At 33.6% G+C, this 20,860-nt stretch overlaps 1 protein-coding gene across 2 annotated transcripts in view; it reads left to right on the top strand.

Moving 5' to 3' along the window:
• Positions 1–1,401: 1,401 nt before the first annotated feature.
• The window catches only part of GABRG2 (gamma-aminobutyric acid type A receptor subunit gamma2), a 75,992-nt gene continuing 56,533 nt past the window's right edge, over positions 1,402–20,860 (top strand). The window contains exon 1 of one of the 2 annotated variants that reach the window (XM_016167111.2): positions 1,402–2,052. In XM_016167111.2, the coding sequence (XP_016022597.1) occupies positions 1,946–2,052 (107 nt within the window). In that variant the 5' untranslated portion in view covers positions 1,402–1,945. The remainder of the gene's footprint in view (positions 2,053–20,860) is intronic. The other variant, XM_016167109.2, reaches the window with a different exon arrangement.

The following is a 20,860-nucleotide window of genomic DNA, read 5'->3' as shown; positions in this document are numbered from 1 at the left end:
AGGGGGTTTTGTAAAAAAAAAAAAGAAAGAAAGAAAGAAAAGAAAATGTAAATATAAGGAAGGACAAAGTTCCTCGCAGTGCAACAAAAAGAAAGAAAATTACAGAAAGAGGGGGTTTACATTTGCTCTGACTCTAATTCAATCACAGTAGAAAGAAATTAACTGACTGTAGCCGTGAATGTTGTTGTTCTAATTGTTTTTTTTTTTTCTCCTTATGTCATAAAATAACTGTTTAAGGCAGAGTTCTAAAGGCATGAAGCTTTCCAGGTGTGTCTATTAGGCCTTTTTTGCTTCTTAGTCACAGTGTGTCTCCTCAGCCTATGTCATTAACAGAAGCCACAAGTAATTCTCTCTTGCTTCTCTTGGGTATATTTTAGGGTTGAAGATAAATTGCAAACCTGCTCATCTCATATTCTATTCCTATGCCTCCTGGACTCCTTATTCATGTTCCCTACTTGGAAGATTTGGTTCTTATAGAAAATTCACTGATTTTGATATTGACACCCTGCTATGTTCTAGGAAGGAGACCACTGGTTCTCTCCACCTCTATATGAACATCTTTGCTGTGGTCTTGACTCTACAGGAACCTTGAAACACTCTTCTACTTTCTTTCTCATGATCAATGAATGGAGTTTTCTCTGTGATGGATAAACTATGTAGGCACAGAGGCATATCTCCCATGTATAAGTATTCATAGTAACATCCTAGGCAAGAAGGAAGCATGATAACACTACTCATTCACTTCGGAAATTTTCAGGATTTTCACAAAGCGAAACAAACAAACAAAAATGTTGATCCCACACCACAAACAGAAATCCATTTATATTGTTAAATGTCCTATTAACACTCTCCTTTTGTCCAACTTCGCTTCAAAAAGCACTCTTTTATTTTGTGGTCTATATTGTTTACTCAGTCAGCTATCTCCATGCAATTATATTCTTCAACCTTCAAGTAGTTTGTGTCTTTACACTTTCACTGGAAATAGAGGACAGAAAAGGGAGGCGTGAATCCTGGGGAACACAGAATTTCTTCATGTCTTTTAATTCAATATCTTTTCCCTTCAGTCAAATTGAAAGTCATCAAATCTGCTTTCAGACAGAATCGTTTACAGAGAAACACACAGTCCTTCCCCAATCTCTGCTTCCCCCCTCCCCCCACAATGTGATCACGATTTCTAAGGCTGCACAGTATTAAAAAAGCATTCTTGGCAATTTGAGGAGACAAATCTTATGTCATTGGTGATAGTTTATGGGCTTGCTAAAGCATTTCTTGTCCCCATAAATGCCAGCCCTCGCATGCCTGTGTGTGCGGTGAAGGGTTAAAAAGCGCTGGAAAGACACCACGCATGTGTTAATTCATGCTGCAGCATGGTGCGTGCATCGCTTCCACTTTGACCTCAGAGTTAATCTGCGTGACAGTTGATCATGCAGAGATTCTCGTGATTTTTCTATATCTCACACACACACACACACACACACACACACACACACACACACACACAGCTCAGTCCCCTCTAAAAGAAAAATCATAACAAAGCAAACAAACAAACCTACAGCGATGGACCTGGAGGAGTATGTGTGAGTGTGAGGGGCATGAGTATGTGTACAAGTGTGCACGCCTTTCTCTCTCCCTTATTTGTCTCTCTGTGTCTTTCCCTGCGCCCTCCCCCTGCCTCAATTATATTATTACCCCAGACTTGGAAGCTGCTCCTGAGCTGACGCTTTGATGGTATCTGCAAGCATTTGTGCTGATCTTATTTCTGCCCCCTGAATATTAATTCCTGAAGCTGGTAGCAATACATCTCCCCAGTGACGGGACCTACTAGAGGCAGGCGGGGGGGAGCCACCATCAGATCATAAGCATAATAATACAAAGAGGAGGGATTCTTCTGCTACCGAGAGGCAAGAGGAGAGAGAAAGGAGAGAGAGAGAGAGAAAAAAAAGCGATGAGTTCACCAAATATATGGAGCACAGAATGCTCAGTCTACTCGACTCCTGTGTTTTCACAGAAAATGACGGTGTGGATCCTGCTCCTGGTATCGCTCTACCCGGGGTAAGATGTGCCGTTTTCGGCGTTTTGTTTCAGAGAGGTGGGGGAAGGGGTGGGTATGTGGCACCATGGAGACCACCCAGATTTAAAACACTCTTCTGGGATGTGGGGCTTTATAATTTAGGGGGACGTGAGTCTGCCGGGAAGGAAAAGGAGGGAAGAAAAAGGAAGGTTACTTTTGTTTATTTATTAATTTATTGGATTTACTTGTTTTGTTTTAGGTTGGAAAAGCTAACGTCATAAAGACTTTGTGTCTGGGGAGTAGTATTTTGATATTACTGCAAAATGAGGTCTAGATAGGCTGTACTGGTACATGCTCCTGTTTGAGGCCATGTTGGAGGCATTTTGGGTGGGGGGTCTGGGGGAGAAAACTGCAAATGAGTTCCTGGCAGACACCTGGGATATTGGAGATATGTGTTTTTTTTGGTGTGGGGAGAACGGGAGGGGTTCTGTTCCTGAACATGAAAGTATCACTTGCCTCTGCACTTTGGCATTCTTAAAATCAGTCAGCCAGGTTTTCTATCCAGCCCCACTGACTTAGCAGCAGGCTCTCTGACGGGCAACCATGGTTCAGCACCAGGGACAGCAGTCCCGCTTAGGGCCAAATGGAAAAAAAAAAAAAAGCTTATCTAACCAATTAGGACTTCTCTAAATTTAAACAGGACACCCGTACAGTGCAGAAAGAAGGACGCAGGGGCCAAGGGGCCCATCTGGAGACCCTGTTCTGATTATCCCGACCCCCCTTTTGAGATGGGAGGGGGACTTTTGGGGGCATGGACTAGAGAACCAGTCAATGAATGCATGGAGGAATGTATGTCTGCGTTGCTGCAGTATTGGAAAAAAAAAAAAAAAAATGCTGAACCAGGGGAATGTGATGCCAGAACCGTGAAGTATGAATTAATGCCTCAGAGCCTGGCTGCACTGAGTAGCAAAAGATGGGAAGGGGTGGGAGATGGATACGCCAAAACCCTGAGCAGGTGGGTACTTTGAAGTGCTTTGCACATAAATTTTCTTGAACTTCCTCTTATCAAAAGTACCAGGGAATATCTCTGCATGTACAGTTCACCATTTATCTACCCACCTAAATGGCCCATCCCATACACCTCAGTATTTCCGGCAAGGACCAAAGTCAGGTTAGAGTTCCACTATTTACATTACTTGCACTCTCTGTAATGTCATTTTGAAATAAAACTCTATATTTAAAGTAATTCTAAATTCCTCCCAAAACAGAAAGTAAAAGCTAGCTATAGAATATATTAAGCCATTGTCCTAAGGTTTTTGTGAGAGTTAACACTCTTATGTAGTAGTTATAACAAAAGGAGATAAAAGGTATGGGGATTAAACCATTGCTGCATTTTATTAAAAATGTCAGGCTAACTTCTCTGATCCTTAATTCTCTAGGGGAATTAATGGGAGATGCAGATTTTTGATAAAGAAGAGACCCAGGCAAAATAAGGAGTGAACATCTCTCTATGGAGTTTCTAAGCAGAGAGAAGTTCTGCTTAATTCTTCCAGCACTTTTCATACTTTCCTCATTTACTATAAAAATAAAGTGCATTTTCATTAAGAGTACAAGATAAGTAGCTTTCTCAGAAGAAGAGAGAGCCTTTTATTGGAAATGGTTTATGTGCAAATACATTTTAGTGGAATCCTGGGAAAACATTTTTCTATTCAAAATTTGCACACACATACTTTAGGGGGCCTAATGTATGCCACTCCTAATTTATTTCAGAAATTAGAGTTGATAGTTGCTTACAGACAGAAACTATCATTCTCATATTTCTACCTTTTATGAAACCTGTGGATTAAAATCTAGAGAAGACATAAGGAATTATGTTTTTCCTTCCTATTCATTTACATCCATCTTAGTAAACAATTTTATAATTAAATAGATGAGGATATTCTTATTTTTTTATCTCTAATGGTTTTATTTTAACCAAAAATGTGTAATTTTATTATTATTCATAATAGTATCACATTTAAAATGTCTATTTTTTATAACAGTCTCACATTTTCTTTTCCAATATTATATAAAAATTAAAACTTAGAGGTGCATTTTAATCTTCAATTTTTAGCACGGTAGCCTAAATGAGCATTTTAAATAGTTCCGAATAATGTGAGTTATGTGTCATGTAAATTCTCCTACGGGATAATTTCTCTGTTTTTCTCAGTAATGACAGAGAATCAAGTCATTGCAATTTGGTGCAGAGAATGTGATTAGTTTCAGTTTTCTGCAGTCCCATAAAGAAGACATTTGATTGACTGAATAAGGCTAGATAGAAATAAAAGCTTTGACCTGGAGCTGATCCTAAAGAAGAACCATAAGTGACTGGGAAAATGTGGGATCCTAGGAGACAATTTGAAAGAGGGGTTTTGGGTAAACCATGGCATTAGAACCACCTAGAAAGTTGGAGGAAAATTTTTTTTTAAAACTTAATTGACCTTTTCATTCACATAACTCCAAAGAATAAGTTTCCCTCCCTCGTTAAGTTGACTAAATCCGTCATGTTGTGTTTACACAAAAGTAAAACAGGGAGAAATAGAAAACACTGAAGTAAGGATATTAATAGTTAACATTTCTTGTTATATGTGAAAGTTAATTTCTGAAACTCAAAATTATCTAAACTGGCACATATTTTGTATACAGTGCTGTCATAACCATCACTTGAAGAACTTGTAAAATGATTCCTGGAACTTACACCTAAAGATCCTAAATCATTATGTATGGAGTGGAGTTCAGAAATATTCATTTTAAACAAGTACCCAAGATTGTACATTGAAGAAAAGTGGTATATGCCTCACTCATTTCCAAAAGTTTATTCATCACCATATTTAATGTTTACAAGTGCATTGATTGTTGATACTTTTTTTATTCAATTGAGTATAATGAGTCACATACAGATTATTTTGTGTAGATAAATTAAGCATAATATACAAACCATAAAGGGTGAGGGATAGTTACAAAACTTTTAATGAACTCACCTTATGTGTGAGAAAACATTTGTTGAAAATATAATAGAGACCTCCATCATTAAAGGTATATAAGCATGAGTATGTAATTATATTTATAAACTAGATATACTCCACATGCAAATATTCATACATATAGGTTTAAAAATAAATTTCCTAACTTTATAAACTCTTTTGATGTAACTACATTTCATGCCAGTGTAAAATTACCTTCCTTAAGGAAAAGAAATTGGGAAACGATAAAAAAATTATTTAGAGTAAAAAGGAATAAGTGCTAGAAGTAAAAGTGTTTTATTTTATTCTTAGAATAAAATAAGATTTTATAGTATACTTAGAGTAATCAAGAATTATTTTTCAAGGATAGATTGAGTAGAGGTGAATTTGATTAAACTCTGGATAATCTAACCCTCACTTTGAAGTGCTAGCACTTAATTTTTAAAAGAAAATTGAGTTAAAGATTTGTAAATATATTCTGTTCTTAGCTGTGGCCTGAACAGAAATACTTCAGGTGACTTTTCTTATGAGTTGCTAAAGTTTTTTTAAATCTCGTAACTCATTTTTTTCAGAGTGTTTATTTCTCAGGCTATTACTATACATGTAGAGGAATTTTATGATTCTTAACTATAACCCTATTTGATTACAAAATTAATCTCAACAGACAAGCTTGCTGTTTCCTTTCCTTCCTAAGGTTTTACCTAAAAAAAAATATATTCCTTGAGAATATTTAATTGTTTAGTTGTAGACATAACATTGCAAATAGTCTACTCTGAGGCAAACATCTACCTGAAAAAAAGACAGAAAGAAAAGAAAAACATATTACCAAGGACTTTCAGAATCCACTGGTCTACCACCTCTAGACAAAACATGTGGATTGTAGGCAAAAACTTAAAAATTCGCGTATAAATAATTAGTTACATAAATATCTCTCTGATATTAAAATAACTGAATCAGAATATTTAATGATAGAATCATCTGTTCCATACATTTTAAAATGTGCTTCATGCAATGATTTTAATAAAATTGAAATGAGGTTAAGACCGACATTAGAAACTATCTGTTTTGTAAATATTATATTACTAAAGTCGTGGCTGTTTCTCACTGTCACAGTTTTCTAGCCATTCCAAGACAGACTTTTCAGCTGAAGTATAATCAGGCTGTACTGGGATGATACATGCTTGTGGTTGAAGGGGAGCAGAATTTGCCATCAAAAAATATGCCTCTTTGGCATGAGGATTATGGCTGATTATTTTTAAGAAACAGCAGACATAAGAGAAGCTCGAAAAACTAGGAAGTTACCTTTTTATAAGAGACATTTACATTTATAAGGGAAGTCTCCATTTGTAAAGGGGTCTTTCTCCCTGTACCAAAAAGTGAAGGATGCCTAAATCTCTAGGAACTTATCAGTGGAGAAGGCAGGGATTTAAATTTTTATAATAACTATACTTTCAGTTTACTGTGCTTTGCCTGATAACCTCCCATGACCGGCTGTCCCTACCCCTAACATCTTTTGTCTTTAGCTGGAGATCATACGTACGGTAGTGGCTTGGGCCGTTGCAGGGAGTTACTCAGTTTTCCAGGTAGCTTCCATGTATACAGGAGATGTATGGTATACATGTTATTAAACTTATTTGTCTTTCTCCTGTTAATCTGTCTTTTTATTATAGCCAAGAACCTAGAAAGCTAGGGAGAAATTTATTTTTCCTCCACTACATGGTTCCCCAAAGTACTTCTGCTAAACTCACTGGTGGCAGAAGATTGGTTAAAAGTTATAATTAGCACAATTCAGGAATTGTTTGACCACCACGGGTGCTGGCACAATGTAAGTACTTAAATATTCGGGATTTCAACTGGAATGGGCATTCCAGATGTGATACTCTATACAGGTAGATGTGAAGAAAAGAACTCATTCCTCTACTGGTAGGTTATAAGAGATGTGTGACACCTTCAAAGGCAGTATGGGGGAGAAAGAAGCTTTACCCTCTTACGTTCTTTTGGCTGGCTGGTCTAATAATTAAATCTACACGAGACTGATTAGCAAGAGAAAATATCTAAATTTAGTTACACACGTATGCATGGCAACCTTGCATATATGAGAGAGTCAGAGATCTCACATTCATGAGAGCTTCAGAGATAGAAAGGGAAAATTATTTATATATATATATATATATATATATATATATATATATATATATATATATATATAAAACATTCTCAGCTTCAGAGATAGAAAGCTAAGGATGAGGTGAGGCACCTCAGGGCTTCAGAGGGTCATTGTAGGACAATAAAAAGACCTGGTGTTCAGTAATTGGTAGTTTGCCCTACCATATATGTATGTCAAAAAGGATATCTCTGATAGTTTATTATGGGCAAGACCCCTAAATCAAATTCTTCTGGGTAGTTAATGAGGATGGGGGGTTTCGCTTGAGCTCACAGGGTCTCAGTGGCCTTTAGCTTAAAATAATCCACATTCCACAGAAACACATCTTGGGGTGGCTCATTCAGAATCCCTACATCACCAATTAAATAGTCCCAACATAATATCAATTTCGGACTTTCAAAGCTGAACCAAAATTTATATTTTATAAATATATTTATATATTTTAATTAATACATATATATTTCGCACATATAAAAGTTAATTAATATATATTATATATACTTAATTTTTACTAAGATCTGTGAAGTAGTTATCGTCAATCACATTTGACGACTAGGAAATCACAATTATAGAGAGATTAAATCACCTGCTTAAAAGCAACACACGACTGGAAGTGATATAAAATAATAAAAACATTAAGTAATATGTATATGGATAGAGAAAGAGAGAGATATTTATAATAAGTAAACATGTATACATATTACATATGTATATATGTATATATGAAATATGTGTATTTATTATATATATTATATATTATATATACATGGAGAGAAAAATATATATATTTCTCATCCTGGGCTTCCTGTCTTGCTTCCCTTGGTGAATACCTTCCAGAAACTAGAGGGCACCTCTCAGTCCAGTCAGCAGCACAGTTATCACCAAAGTCACTGTGAGTCCCACCCATGATCTGCCAACAGTGATTCAGCTGGAGACTTTTCCTTCTGTGGCCCCCACCACTCAGCACTCACTCAATGTTTCTCAACATTTTCTCCCAGACCCCTCCTCCTCCAGCAGGGCCTCCGAAGGCCCATCACTCCCCTGCCTTGTCTCCTTTTTGTATAAATAAAAGACAATTTGGAGTTGCCTCTCAAAAAATAAACAAATATATATACACACATAATAAGGATAACAGGTTATATTTTAGATCTATCGTTAATTATTTTCTGAAATTTTCACCCATTTCATCCCATCAATATTGTTTTCTTGTAAGTGTAATACTCTAGATTATGTATATTTATCAGCTTTAATTTTTAAATTATCCAATTCCATCTTCAGACAATAGAATTTAAAATGTCTTATTTCCAATCATTCCACTGAACAAATTAAAATATTCAATCTGTATAGTAGCATGTTTTGAGATCCTTAGTCTCCATCAATCACAATAATCTTAAATTTACCTTCTTATTTTGATTGAAAGCTCTAGATAGAAATGCTTAGAAATGATATGCTATTCAGTTGTTTTATGAGTTCAAGAACATGTTAAATGGCATTATTTAGATCTGGGGCCAAAATTATGCTTAGAAAATATATTTTCGTAATGGCTACATCTATGTCTACGTCTATGTCTATGTAAACAAAGCACAGTTTAATCTGCATGTCATTCCATTTTCAAAGAAAAGATCTTGCGCTTCCATTGAGCAAATTTACAGAATAATTTGCTCAATGCTGTCCTTAAGTTTTTCTGCAAAAATCATTAGAAAAGTAAAAGATAAAATCAAGGCAACTATATTGAATATTAAAATAGAAATAACATTACAATATCTGGATATGTATATTCAATATGTAGATATTTAAAGTTGCCATTTTTAATCACCTCAATCATACAAGCAATTGTTTGGATACCTAGGGCATGCAATAACTTAATATTAAGTAAAATTTCTAGGGGATTAAGGAGCTATAATTCCTAAAAATTGGGGCTTTAATTTTTTCTAAGAATGCATGCATCTTCTTATCCGGTCTATAGCCTCAAAGAGTTAGATGAAGAAGATAATGTTTTGTCTTTCAAAGAGCTGTAAAATATTAGATATGGAGAGGTTACAGGACTTGTCCAAAGTCCTTTAATAGTTCCTGTACAGCCAGATTTAGACACCCTTAGTCTCGTTCTAGTGCTAACACCACATTACACAAGCACAGTCACCCCTTTTCTTTCTAAAAGAAAATAATTGGATTATTTCAAAGTATAAAAGGTCTCTTCAGTTTGCTTTATGGGGAGGGTTATTTGCTATTCATTTCTTTCCTATTCTAGAAAATAAATATCTTTTAAAAGGAAATAAAAAAACTTTTAAGTTACACATTAGTTTAAAAATAAAATTTAACTACAAATCATATTAACCCCCATAATATTATGAGTGTAAAATATGGTAATAATACTATGTCATTATAAAACTCATTGTATAATTCTATAAAGTACCATGTCTAAGTGCTAAATAAGTAGCATGAATATTACATTCTCTACCCATTCATAAAGAAAACCGAATAAATACCAATAACATACTAGTGGGGAAAACAAGAAATGCTTTTTTAGCAAAGATCCTTTGTAATAATTGAAACCCTACCATGAACTGAAATTTAGTTGTAGAACCAAAATTTATGTGGTGAGACAAATATATACTGAGCTCTGTAATTTATTTGGACTTATTTAAATAATATGGCCAAAACAAACTGAATATAACTTGTCAACATAATCTTAGGAGGAAGAAATAAATGGCTGACTCTTATGTTCTTTTGCAAGTTATCAGCCCCTTTTTTATAAATTGCTTTTGAAAACATACTTTAAATACATAATTGAGGAAAACAACTCTAGTTACAAAAGATTTGTAGGTGCAGGGCTTCTGCTAGGTCTGTGCTAGGAACTGGATATATAATCATGGGGCTGTGGAAGCCATGCTGTCTGTCATCATCAAGTTTGAAATCTCATGGGGTGGCAATGATCAAAAACATGTACAAATAATTATTAAATTTTAACTCAGGTAAATGCAACACAAGAAAGTCACATGGTGCTATGAGAGAATATAATAGTTCTCTAGCATAGTGAAAGCTTAGGACAAAAATACTGCAATCAACAAAACAGCTGAAACTGATCAACAATCATCTATTTGGTTTTAATATCCCAACATTCTTTTCTTGCTCATAATAATTTTTTGCTATATTTGGTGTTCTCTATTGGAGAGGTTTTCACTCTAAAATGAATAGCATTTTTTTTGAAGTGGTGTAAATTTTTAAAAAATATTCTGAAAAATATTTTCTTTAGTATTGAAAAATTTATCTATGTGATAAAGCCCATATTAAAGACAAACAAAGCAACATGGTGATATATGACATTATTTTAACGTAGACTAAATTTACAAATCAATGGCTAGTTGATGAGTTTTTGCTCCACTTACTTTCTATTCTGTAGATTTTCAAGTTACATGAATGAAAATGGTCTATTTTCCCACCATCATCTGCAACTGATTCATCTTCTCTGAGACTTTGTGAAACCAATAGAAGTAGTTGAAATACAGTCAAATAGTGAAAAAAAAAATTACCTTAACTATACATACCTGTTTTAACTAATTTCATAAAAATTAAGGCATGAAAACTTGGATATAATAAGATCAAGAAATAACAGTAATATGTTGGAGCTTTTTTGAACTAAGTGCAAAATACCCTAATATGACCTATAAAATACTCACAAAATGAGATTTAAGTGCCTCAGTGACTTTTCAATATTGATTCATTATAATCTAGAGTATAAATACTAGTGATTATGTGTTAATAAATTATCAACTGCTTTTTAAAAGCTATTTTACCTATTCTCTTCCAGTATCCCCATTCATCTTATTCTACTAGAATAAGCAAGTATTTAGTTCCTTTTGAATAATCATCATTCTAAAAGCAAGGTGTCCTATCCTCATGCGCACATACTCAAATCTGAAACTTTTGGATATTTAATTAAGATCTCGAGAGTCTTTTGAATTTTAGCAATAGCTAAAGTGAGGGTAAAGTTGTATGTATCAGGTGTTTGTTTTTGTTTTATTATGTTTTATTATTAACTTGTAGAAGTACTTTATGAATTTTAGGTTAAAATATTTTGCCAGGTATATAGTGAAAATATTTTTTGCAGTTTTTGGTATGGTGTGTATATATTATATATGCAAAATATTTGTCAAGTAAAATTTGTCATTTTTTTCCATTAGAATTAATATTTTTCTGTCCTAAGAAATTTTGTCTCCCCTAAGTTTGGAAAGATATTTTTATATATCTTTATAAGCTTTGTGGTTATAGCTTTTCCATTTAGCTCTACGATCCATCTCAAATTATTATTATTTTAATTAATACATGTTAGAAGTCAATATGCATTTTCCCTATGCATTCATCTAATTGTTTCAGCCCAGGTTTTTGCAAAGATTTTCCTTTTTTCATCAACATTTATCAGTAACTTTGTCAAAATGTTATTAGCATAAATGCCTAGGTCTATTGCTGAAATCTGTATTTCATTCCATTGGTCTTTTTGTCTACGCTTATGTCAGCACTATATGACTTGGATCATTGTAGCTTTATAGTAAATCTTAAAATCTAGTAATAAATATGAAATGCATTCGTATATATTCTTCTTTTGTAAGACTGATTTGTCTATTTTAAATCTTTCTAAAACATACAAAGATATTGTATGTTTTAGAACATTTGCCAATTCATACTAAAACAAAATAAAAATGCCCTCTTGTGTATTTATTGAAATGGAGTCAAATATACAGATCAATTTAGAAAGTACTGATATTTTGAAAATCTTAAGTCTTTCAATCCATAAACACGATTTTCTCTCAATCTGTTTTGTTTTCTTTTAATTCTTTTCCCTACCTTATTGTATATTTCAGTGTAGACATCTTGCATGTTTTCCTTAAGTTTATCCTTAAATGTTGTGTGTGTTTTATTCCATTTTAAATTACATATTTTAAAATTTATTTTCCAAATGTTTATCACTATTACATAGAAAAACTATTTTGTATATTAATTTTATATCTTGTTATATTAGTTCTAGTAATTATTAATTTTAATAATTTTTGTAGATTCTTTATAATTTTTATATATAACATTGTCATCTGAAAATAAAGACAATTTTATTTCAGGATGACTTCTTGAAATATGGTTATGTTAAATAGTTATGTTAAAGGTTTGCAGTAACTCCCTTTTCTCCTATATGATAGAATCCAATTGTCTTAGCTAGAGTTGTAGGCAATATGGTCATATATTTACTGTGGAAAATGGAGACATTTTTATAGTGAAAGAGGACATAATTATTAATAATTAGGTCAGGGCCACAGGTGCCAACTGGAACTTTCCCAGGCAAACTGGGCATATGATCACTCAATATGGTCCTCTGTGATCTGATCCCTGACAACCTCTCCAACATCAGCTCCTGTCCCTCCATCAGACACAGTTGACTGCCACACTGTATTTTATTATATTCCTTTAAACGCCAGTCTTAGTTTCCTACCTCCTGTCCATGTACCATTTTTAGGGCCTTTTACCCCTTTTCCATTTTCTTTTGAACCCTTTAATCTTAAAGAATTTTCATCTAAGAGATGTTTTAGGATCTGAGAGATATATTTATTATAAATCTATTCTATTTCATGGTTAAATAGATGTCATAATGAATGATATTTAACTCGGTTAATTATTATTTCTAAAAGCATGAAAAACATTCAATAAGAAAAGTGACTGACTAGATTAAAATTTTTTTCCAGTCATATCACATGCCACCTCACCCAAAAATTTTATAAAATAAAATAAACAGCAAATAAAATCAACTCACTGTGATAAAGCCAAGGATAAGTTGGCATCCAAATACTCCTTGAAACATCCATCTCAATTGACTATGATTTTCCAGGTACCCTTGAGGTCAACAGGCCATTAACAGTTTCCAAGATGCATGATGAGAGTTCCTTTCTGTAGATTTGCTGCCATTTACATTTCACAGATCCATTTCTCTGATGAATGAGCATCAAAGTAAACTCTGTAGAGAATCACATGAGGAAAGAGAGATATCCTCAATTTTATTCTACTTGACTTCGGATTCTAAGTAACCTCACAAATGCATTCTTAATAGATGCTTAAGTATGCACATAAAGCAGAAGATTGCAGAAAAGGGTTACACATTCTGATTTAGCTGATCTGAATAATACTCTTCTAATGCATATTTATTTAGTGGAATACGTTTTGTTTAATTCCTATTTGCTATGTTCATGGCACTGTACATAATAGCATATTATGTACTGCAACCATACTTTTACAAGTTTACTTATCAACCATATTCTACCTTATATTGATTTGTTTCACTTATTGCCTCTGATTTAAGGAAATTGTGTAACCATATACACATTCTACACAATCACTTTTTGAAATCTGCAAAACCATGTGATTCTGTTCTTTTCTCCCTTGACATAGACTAACATGGGATATCATTTGACTCTTGCTGAGCTCTAAACTGTGAGGTTAAATGTAGGATTAAGAAAATGAAAAGTGAACAAATGTCTTCCTTCTTGTTTCCTGCCTTCCTGCCATAAATAAATATGTATTGAGTTCCTAATACTTGTTTTGCACTAGGGGTTGGAGATAAAACAGTGAGAAAAAAAGACCTCTTCTTAATCCTCTTAGACTTTGCAGTCTGGGGACAGGTAGACAGTAAATAAATAAACTTCGAAACATAGTAAATATTGAAGATGTGGTGTCATGGAGAAAATTAAGGAAACATTTACGTCAGATAGGATGGTCAGGAAAGGCCACTCTTGAGCAATGGATAAAAAGTTGAGACTGCAAGGAAATGAAAAAAATCCAGCCATGAGAAGATTGAAGGGAAGAGCTTTCTCATCACTGGTAATAGTTGGAGCAAGGACGCTGAAAGGAATGATAACATGGCATGCCTTAGGAACTAAAAACGGGCCCAGATGGCTGGAGGACAGTGACTAAGTGTGGAAAAGTCAAGATATAAAGTTTGGGAGACAGAAATCTGCTTCCTATTGTATGGCCTTACAGCCATAGGGAAGAATTCGAATTATACTCCACATAAGGAGTTTGCCTCATGGGAAATACCTCATACAATAACACCATTTGTTTTATTCTTAAGGAATAAGTGTGTCTCTATGATTTGGGAAATGGTGAGGGTTGCAATTTATCTATCTATTTTCAATTGCTTGGCAATTAACTAAATTGTTGACTTTTAGCTTCTTTAAAGTTACACAGGGTTGTTCTACATTTTGCTACAAAATCTTAGCAGGATAAGTGATAGTTATTGATGAAGCTATTAAGTCAATTATTTGAGGCATAGTAATTATTTTATGGCATGATTATAAAAATCTTGCACTATATTTAACTGTTTATACATATATGTATGTATAAATATATATATATATATGTTTATAAAAATAAATACTTTGCATCTCAGAAAAGGGCAAATTAATCAATATGATTTGGGGGCATTTATTTGAATGACTAATTTTAAAATTTTAATGGATTCTCATAGAGAACATATTTAAAAGTACACTTATTTCCTATCTATAAAATATACTGTTGGACTTTATCTGTGTACAGCAGAACTAGAAAGGGTAATATCCTACCTAAAGCCTGAAACAGATACAAAAATCTATGTTCGGAAATAAAAAGAAACCACAGTTCCACTTCATTAATAACGTTTTCTTTCTTACCAGGAGATTTAAAAAATTTTAGGCTCCATTACCTCATACTTTAGTATCAGGAAATTTTACAAAAATCTCATGTCAATGAATATTCTGAAAAAAATCAGTGATTTACTTTCCAGCATAATAGCTTTGTTTTTATTTTTAAGTTTGCATAGAGAAAAATTGACCTTTATCAGTAAACAGTTGTGTGAATTTAAACACAAGTGAAAATTATTGTAATTTTGTATTCCAAGTCAAGATACTGAAAAATTGTATCTCACCCTCAAAATAGTTCTTTCCTGCTACCTGTTTGTAGTCACACCCTCCCCTACCCCTACCTCCTGGAAACAACTAGTATGCTATTGATCACCATAGTTTTTTTTTTTCTTTGCAAGATTGTCATATATGTAGAATCATATAGTTCACTGAGCATACTGCCTTTGAGATTCATCTAAGTTACAGAGGTGTTAAGCAGATTAAAAGAGGTTCAACATTATTACTCATTAGGTAAGTCCAAATTAAAACCACAATATGCTACCATTATCCATCTATGAGAATGAGTAATATAAAAATAATACTGGCAAGACCAAACGTTGGTAAAAAGGGAACGACTGGCACTTTTATACATTTCTAGTCAGTGTAACAACTGAAATGTTCATACCTTGCTGGTGGGAATAAAGAATGAAGAACAATTTGGCAATTTTGTATAAGATTAAACATACACTTAACATATTACTCATTTTCAATACATTTTGAATGTATTTGAATTGATATGCTTGAATATATGTCTAAATATATGTATCAGCCTTCATTAGTATCAGACAATTTCACAAAAATTTATGTCAATGAATATTTTGAGAACTTCAGTGATTTACTTTCCAGCATAATAGCTTTTAAATTTTTTTTTGTTTGCATAGAGCAAAATTGATCTTTTATTTGTATACAGTTGTGTGAATTTAAACACATATGCAAATTCTTATAATTCAGTATTTCAAGTCGAGATAATGAACAATATCAGCCTTCATTTTCATACACTGGCTCTCAGTGACCTTTAAACTATCCTAAATCTGGGATAGTTTAACTTTTTGTTCATGGACTGTGAGAAAGTCCATAGAGTTCTCTTATCCACCTGTGGCCTCCTTGTGAACAATTTTTGCATGTTTATACGTATTACTTTATACTTTGCTAAAAGAGGAAACCAATGTTTTATCAGTTCCCCAAAATGTTTTATGTTCTCAAGAAAAATAATCTTACAAAAGGAATTGAGATTTGGAAGTGATACAGACAACGACGATAGAAATAACCTTGATATCAAGTTGGAGGTACTGGTAGACAGAGATTAGTCATATTCCACCGTGTGACAATGTTTTTATTACTGCTTTGCACTGTTAAGTTTCCTAGCTTTTCACGTATTTGTCTCCTTGAATAGATGAGAGATGTTTTGATATCAGTGTTGTTTCTTGACCTTCTTTCCATCTGCAGCTGTGCCTTGCACAGAAGAGTCTCAAATATTGCTGATTAACTGAAGGGTCAAGAAATTTAAATCTATAAGTCATTGTGTCCCAAATTTGGCCAACTTCATGGTTGTCACCACATATAAGCGACATTTAGTTATTTTTTTACTTAATAGTTTTCATAAAACTAATATCTTTCTAATATAATTATTTGACTTAACACACTTAATAAATGCAATAAAACCTGAAAAATCAAGTTCACTTTTCATAACGTGGACAACTACAAAGTAAATGTAATGAAACTGAAACAATATTATCATGTTTTAATTACATATTATTATCTACCAAAAGTGATAAGCTCGATGTTGCTCTCCATAGAAAGTAGATTAGCAATTGGGAATGTGGTTAAAGACAAATTACAAATAAAATAACACTTTGTCCTTAATATAACTGGATATGCTGAAAAATGTTAAAAAGGGAAAAAGTGTCTAATTGCATATTTCCCTCTCTTTTAATGTTATGCCTATGTGACAATTCAAATTGTATTGGGTACCGGGGGAAGATGTCCTAAGCTTTGAGAAACACCATTATGGGGCGATCTTAATAGGACATAAATATTGATGGCAATCATGTGATGGCATGTAATTAGGCAGCTCATTTTAATATTAGCTACAACTGTTATATATGTATATTTGTAAAGAGAGTGAATTTTACCAAGTTAGTTTTCATGAACATTGAATCTTTAAAAATAACCCTTACTCACAATAATCCATTCAATATTTTGAAAAGCATTCATCTGGTGTCTTGTAAAGTGCCAGACACTTATAAAGTTTTGGAAAATGACACTGTCTAAGACACTAGAGACCTAATATTCTTCTTTTAACTCTTATGCCCAAACTAAATTTTCTAAATGTTTTTGTTGTTGTTGTGAGGTAAAAGGTACAAAAAAGTGTATAAGACATAAATATGGATCAGTGAATTATCACTTGAAATAAAAACCCACATAACCACCAACCACATCTAGAAATAAAATATTGCCGACGGTCCAGAAAACATCCTCATCCCTCTCTCGATCTCTAGCCTTTTATCTTCCCTGAAAGTAATCATTATTCTGACTTTAAGATCTACAGTCAAATTTCACCTGTTATTTAATTTTATATAAACAGAAACATACTATACATGTGTATGTGAATATATGTGTGTGTAGGGGCAGTGTATGTGCATGTAGCATCTTTTGCTCAAATTTTACTTTTTTATATTTATTTTGCTGCACATAGCAGCAGTTCACTAATTTGTACTGTTATATAATATTTTATTACGTGATTATACCATATTTTATTTATTCATTCTCCTGTTAATTTGAGTTTTATTACTTTCTATTAGCAATAATGCAATTACGAACATTGTTGTACATGTCTTTGAGTAGACACATGCATGCGTTTCTCTTTGGAATAAATGTAGCGTTGTTCCTTCTGAGTTACAGAATGCACAGGTGCTCATCATTAGCGGATAATGCCAAAATTTCCCTCCAGCAGTATATGAGTCCTAGGTACTCCATCTTCTCCCACTTTTATTAAAGAAGGGTTAAAACAAACAAACAAAACTACAACAAGGGGGCTAACCCAAAGAAAATGGACTTCAGTGATAATCTTAGAACATGATCTGACATTTTTGTTTTTATTTCCTGTTTATACCCCATTGACCCGCATAAACACTGTGGTTGCCTTCTCCACATTTTCCCTCCTTACTTTCTTAATTATATCAATTTTCATTTGGTATCTATGAAGCACATATGCTTTTTAGGAAACCGATTCCATCTTTTGATACTAGTGATGAAACATACAACTAGACTAAAATAGTCAATATAGTCCCATTTTATAGCCATAGAATTTGGTTTCAGATGCATGAATTCATAAGTATTTGGGCTAATAATACATAGAATGAAACTTTCTGGAGACTTTTAGATAAATAGGCATCTTACTGTTTTGAAGAGAACTTCTGGAAGAGTTTGTTTCTGTTTTCATGGATGTTAATAATAAATAATAGAGATAAAGAGTTACTGCCAACATCTTGTGGCCACAAAGTCAAACCATCTTTGGGTTGAAGCTGATCATGGATGATAGAAGGGTGAAATAAAAAGAATCTGAGTTTTTCCAGCTAGCACATTATCCTCTAGGACCATCTATGTTGTCGTAAATGGTGAGATTTCATTCTTTTTATGGCCAAGTAATATTCCACTGTATATTATGTATCATATATTTTTTATTGATCTCAGTCATAAACTAGTTTCTCATCCTAAGGGAAATGAGCCTGAGCAACCATTTACTTTGGATGATCTTTTTATTGATGAATGTACACTAACAGAAGCTTTCACCTCAATTCCTGTTTCACAGCTTTACGGCTTAATGGTTAAACATTTTGGTTTTGGCAAAATGAAGTGACGATTGGTAGATCTCACTGTTTTATTTCATCTGTAAAATGGGGATACTTATAGGAATATCAGTGTTTTAAGGATTAAGTCAGACAGAGAAAGACAAATACCATGTGATTTCACTTATATGTGAAATCTAAAGAACAAAATAAATGAACAACAAAACAGAAATAGACACAGATACAGAGAACAAACTGATGGTTGCCAAATGGGATGGGGGTTGGGGGACTGAGTGAAAAAGCTAAAAAGATTAAGAAGCCTCCCAATTTAGTTTAAATATTTGGGTACAATGAAATTCATATTAGAGAATAAAACCCTACACATTTTTTTGATATGGGTCATTAGTGAGTGCCAATAAAATAAACAGTTTGCATTTTATATAATGGAATATATAGTTTTGATAACTGACTCAGTTGAAAAAACATTTCCCAACAGCTGTTAACCCAATATAAAAAATCAGGTATGAGCTAAGGAAATCATTGTAAGTAGGACAATTCACTATTAGAACTGATACTTAATGATTTACTTCCCTGCTTTAACTCTCCCCTCAGTACATGCACACACTTGTCTGTACATGCCTGTGCATAGAGCACCCATCTCAACAGGTTCTATGCAGATGCCTTACATGTCTTCTTGGGAGGTACAGAATCCCTGAGTTCACTAAAGGCCCTACATGAAAAAGCTACTGCTGTCCCAATGCCCCCATTCACTGAACACCACCACAGTGTCCCTCAAGATCTCCCAGTCCACCTGGAAAGTACAGAGCAGAGTCTTCTCCTTTTATCAGATTCTAAGCCCCCCATGCCCTCTGAGGATATGTACTCACATACCATACCTGCTCCTACATTTTCTACCAAAGTTTACCTTCTGCAGTGTCTAGTGGACATTCTATGAAATGAACTAGCTTATATGCATGCCTTATCCTGGCAGTTTGCATGATTTCCAAGCCACAAAATTGTTTCAGTGAGGGAGTTTATCACAACCATTAAGTTAAACTGTGGGCTTTGCTTTTATTCCCTCCTGTGAGGAGATCAAATCATTGGTATCTGCTATGGCAAGCTTATGAAATTTGAATGTTATTAACTTTGTGTTGCAGTTAACGTACTTTAATTGAGCTTAGGCATAAACTAATTTATTATCCTAAGAAAAAAATGAGCCTAAACAACCATGTATTTTGGGTGATTCTATTTTTTGATGAATACACAAGGCAAATTCTTTGGCCTCAATTCCTATTTCAAAGCCTTGAAAGCATAATGGCTAAACATTTGGCTTTGGCAAGCTGAAGTGACTATTGGTAAATATTATTGCTTTTTACTTCATCTGTAAAGTGGGGATAATTATAGAAATATCAGTGTTTTAAGAATTAAGTGGGAAAATGTATGTGAAGTCCTCATTATTCCTAGAGCATAGTCAATATTTAACAGTAGTCATTGTAGTTTTTATTATTTATCTTAGCAAAACTAGTTAGTAAAAAAAATTGATTCTTCTTATTAATTAATCATGCATCCATGGAATTTATAGTCTAGCAATGCAGACAGACAATAAGTAAATGAATAAATACACATTATGAAAATGCTAAGAAGCAAATAATGGACTGGCTAGAACACATAAATGTGGGGTGAGTGACAAAGTTAGATAAAAATGAGGGACGTCCTCTATAAGAAGATGATATTTGTGTTGAACATTGAAAGGTAAGAAGGAATGAGCCATGGCAAATATTGTTTTTGGAAGTCGACAGCAGAAAAGATCAGAGGCTGTAAGGATAACATATGCCAAGGTACTGGAGTTTGGCCAGGTTTCTGGAACTCGACAAACTCTCAGGTAGCATGATGATGTAAGGAACAATACATTCTTCTGCTACTGATGCTTTAGGAGTGTGAGATTCCCACTGAATTTTACAGCCTGGTGAGAATTTAGATCCCTATGAGTGTAGTAAAAAGAAGGAATCGATTTCATGCTACATAGTGGAGATTCACAATACAGGTAATATGAACAGAGCAGAAAATCCAATGCACAGGAATTCTTGATAGAAAAGTTTCAAAATCATGCAGTTTATGGAATTTTACATTTTAATCCAGATATATCAGATTCCCATAGATTCAATAAAGCTCTAAGTTTTGTGGGGCTGGGGGTGGATCTA

Source organism: Rousettus aegyptiacus, unplaced genomic scaffold (assembly GCF_014176215.1).
Source record: "Rousettus aegyptiacus isolate mRouAeg1 unplaced genomic scaffold, mRouAeg1.p scaffold_m13_p_7, whole genome shotgun sequence".
Taxonomy (NCBI): domain Eukaryota; kingdom Metazoa; phylum Chordata; class Mammalia; order Chiroptera; family Pteropodidae; genus Rousettus; species Rousettus aegyptiacus.
This window is presented reverse-complemented; position numbering and strand designations above follow the sequence as displayed.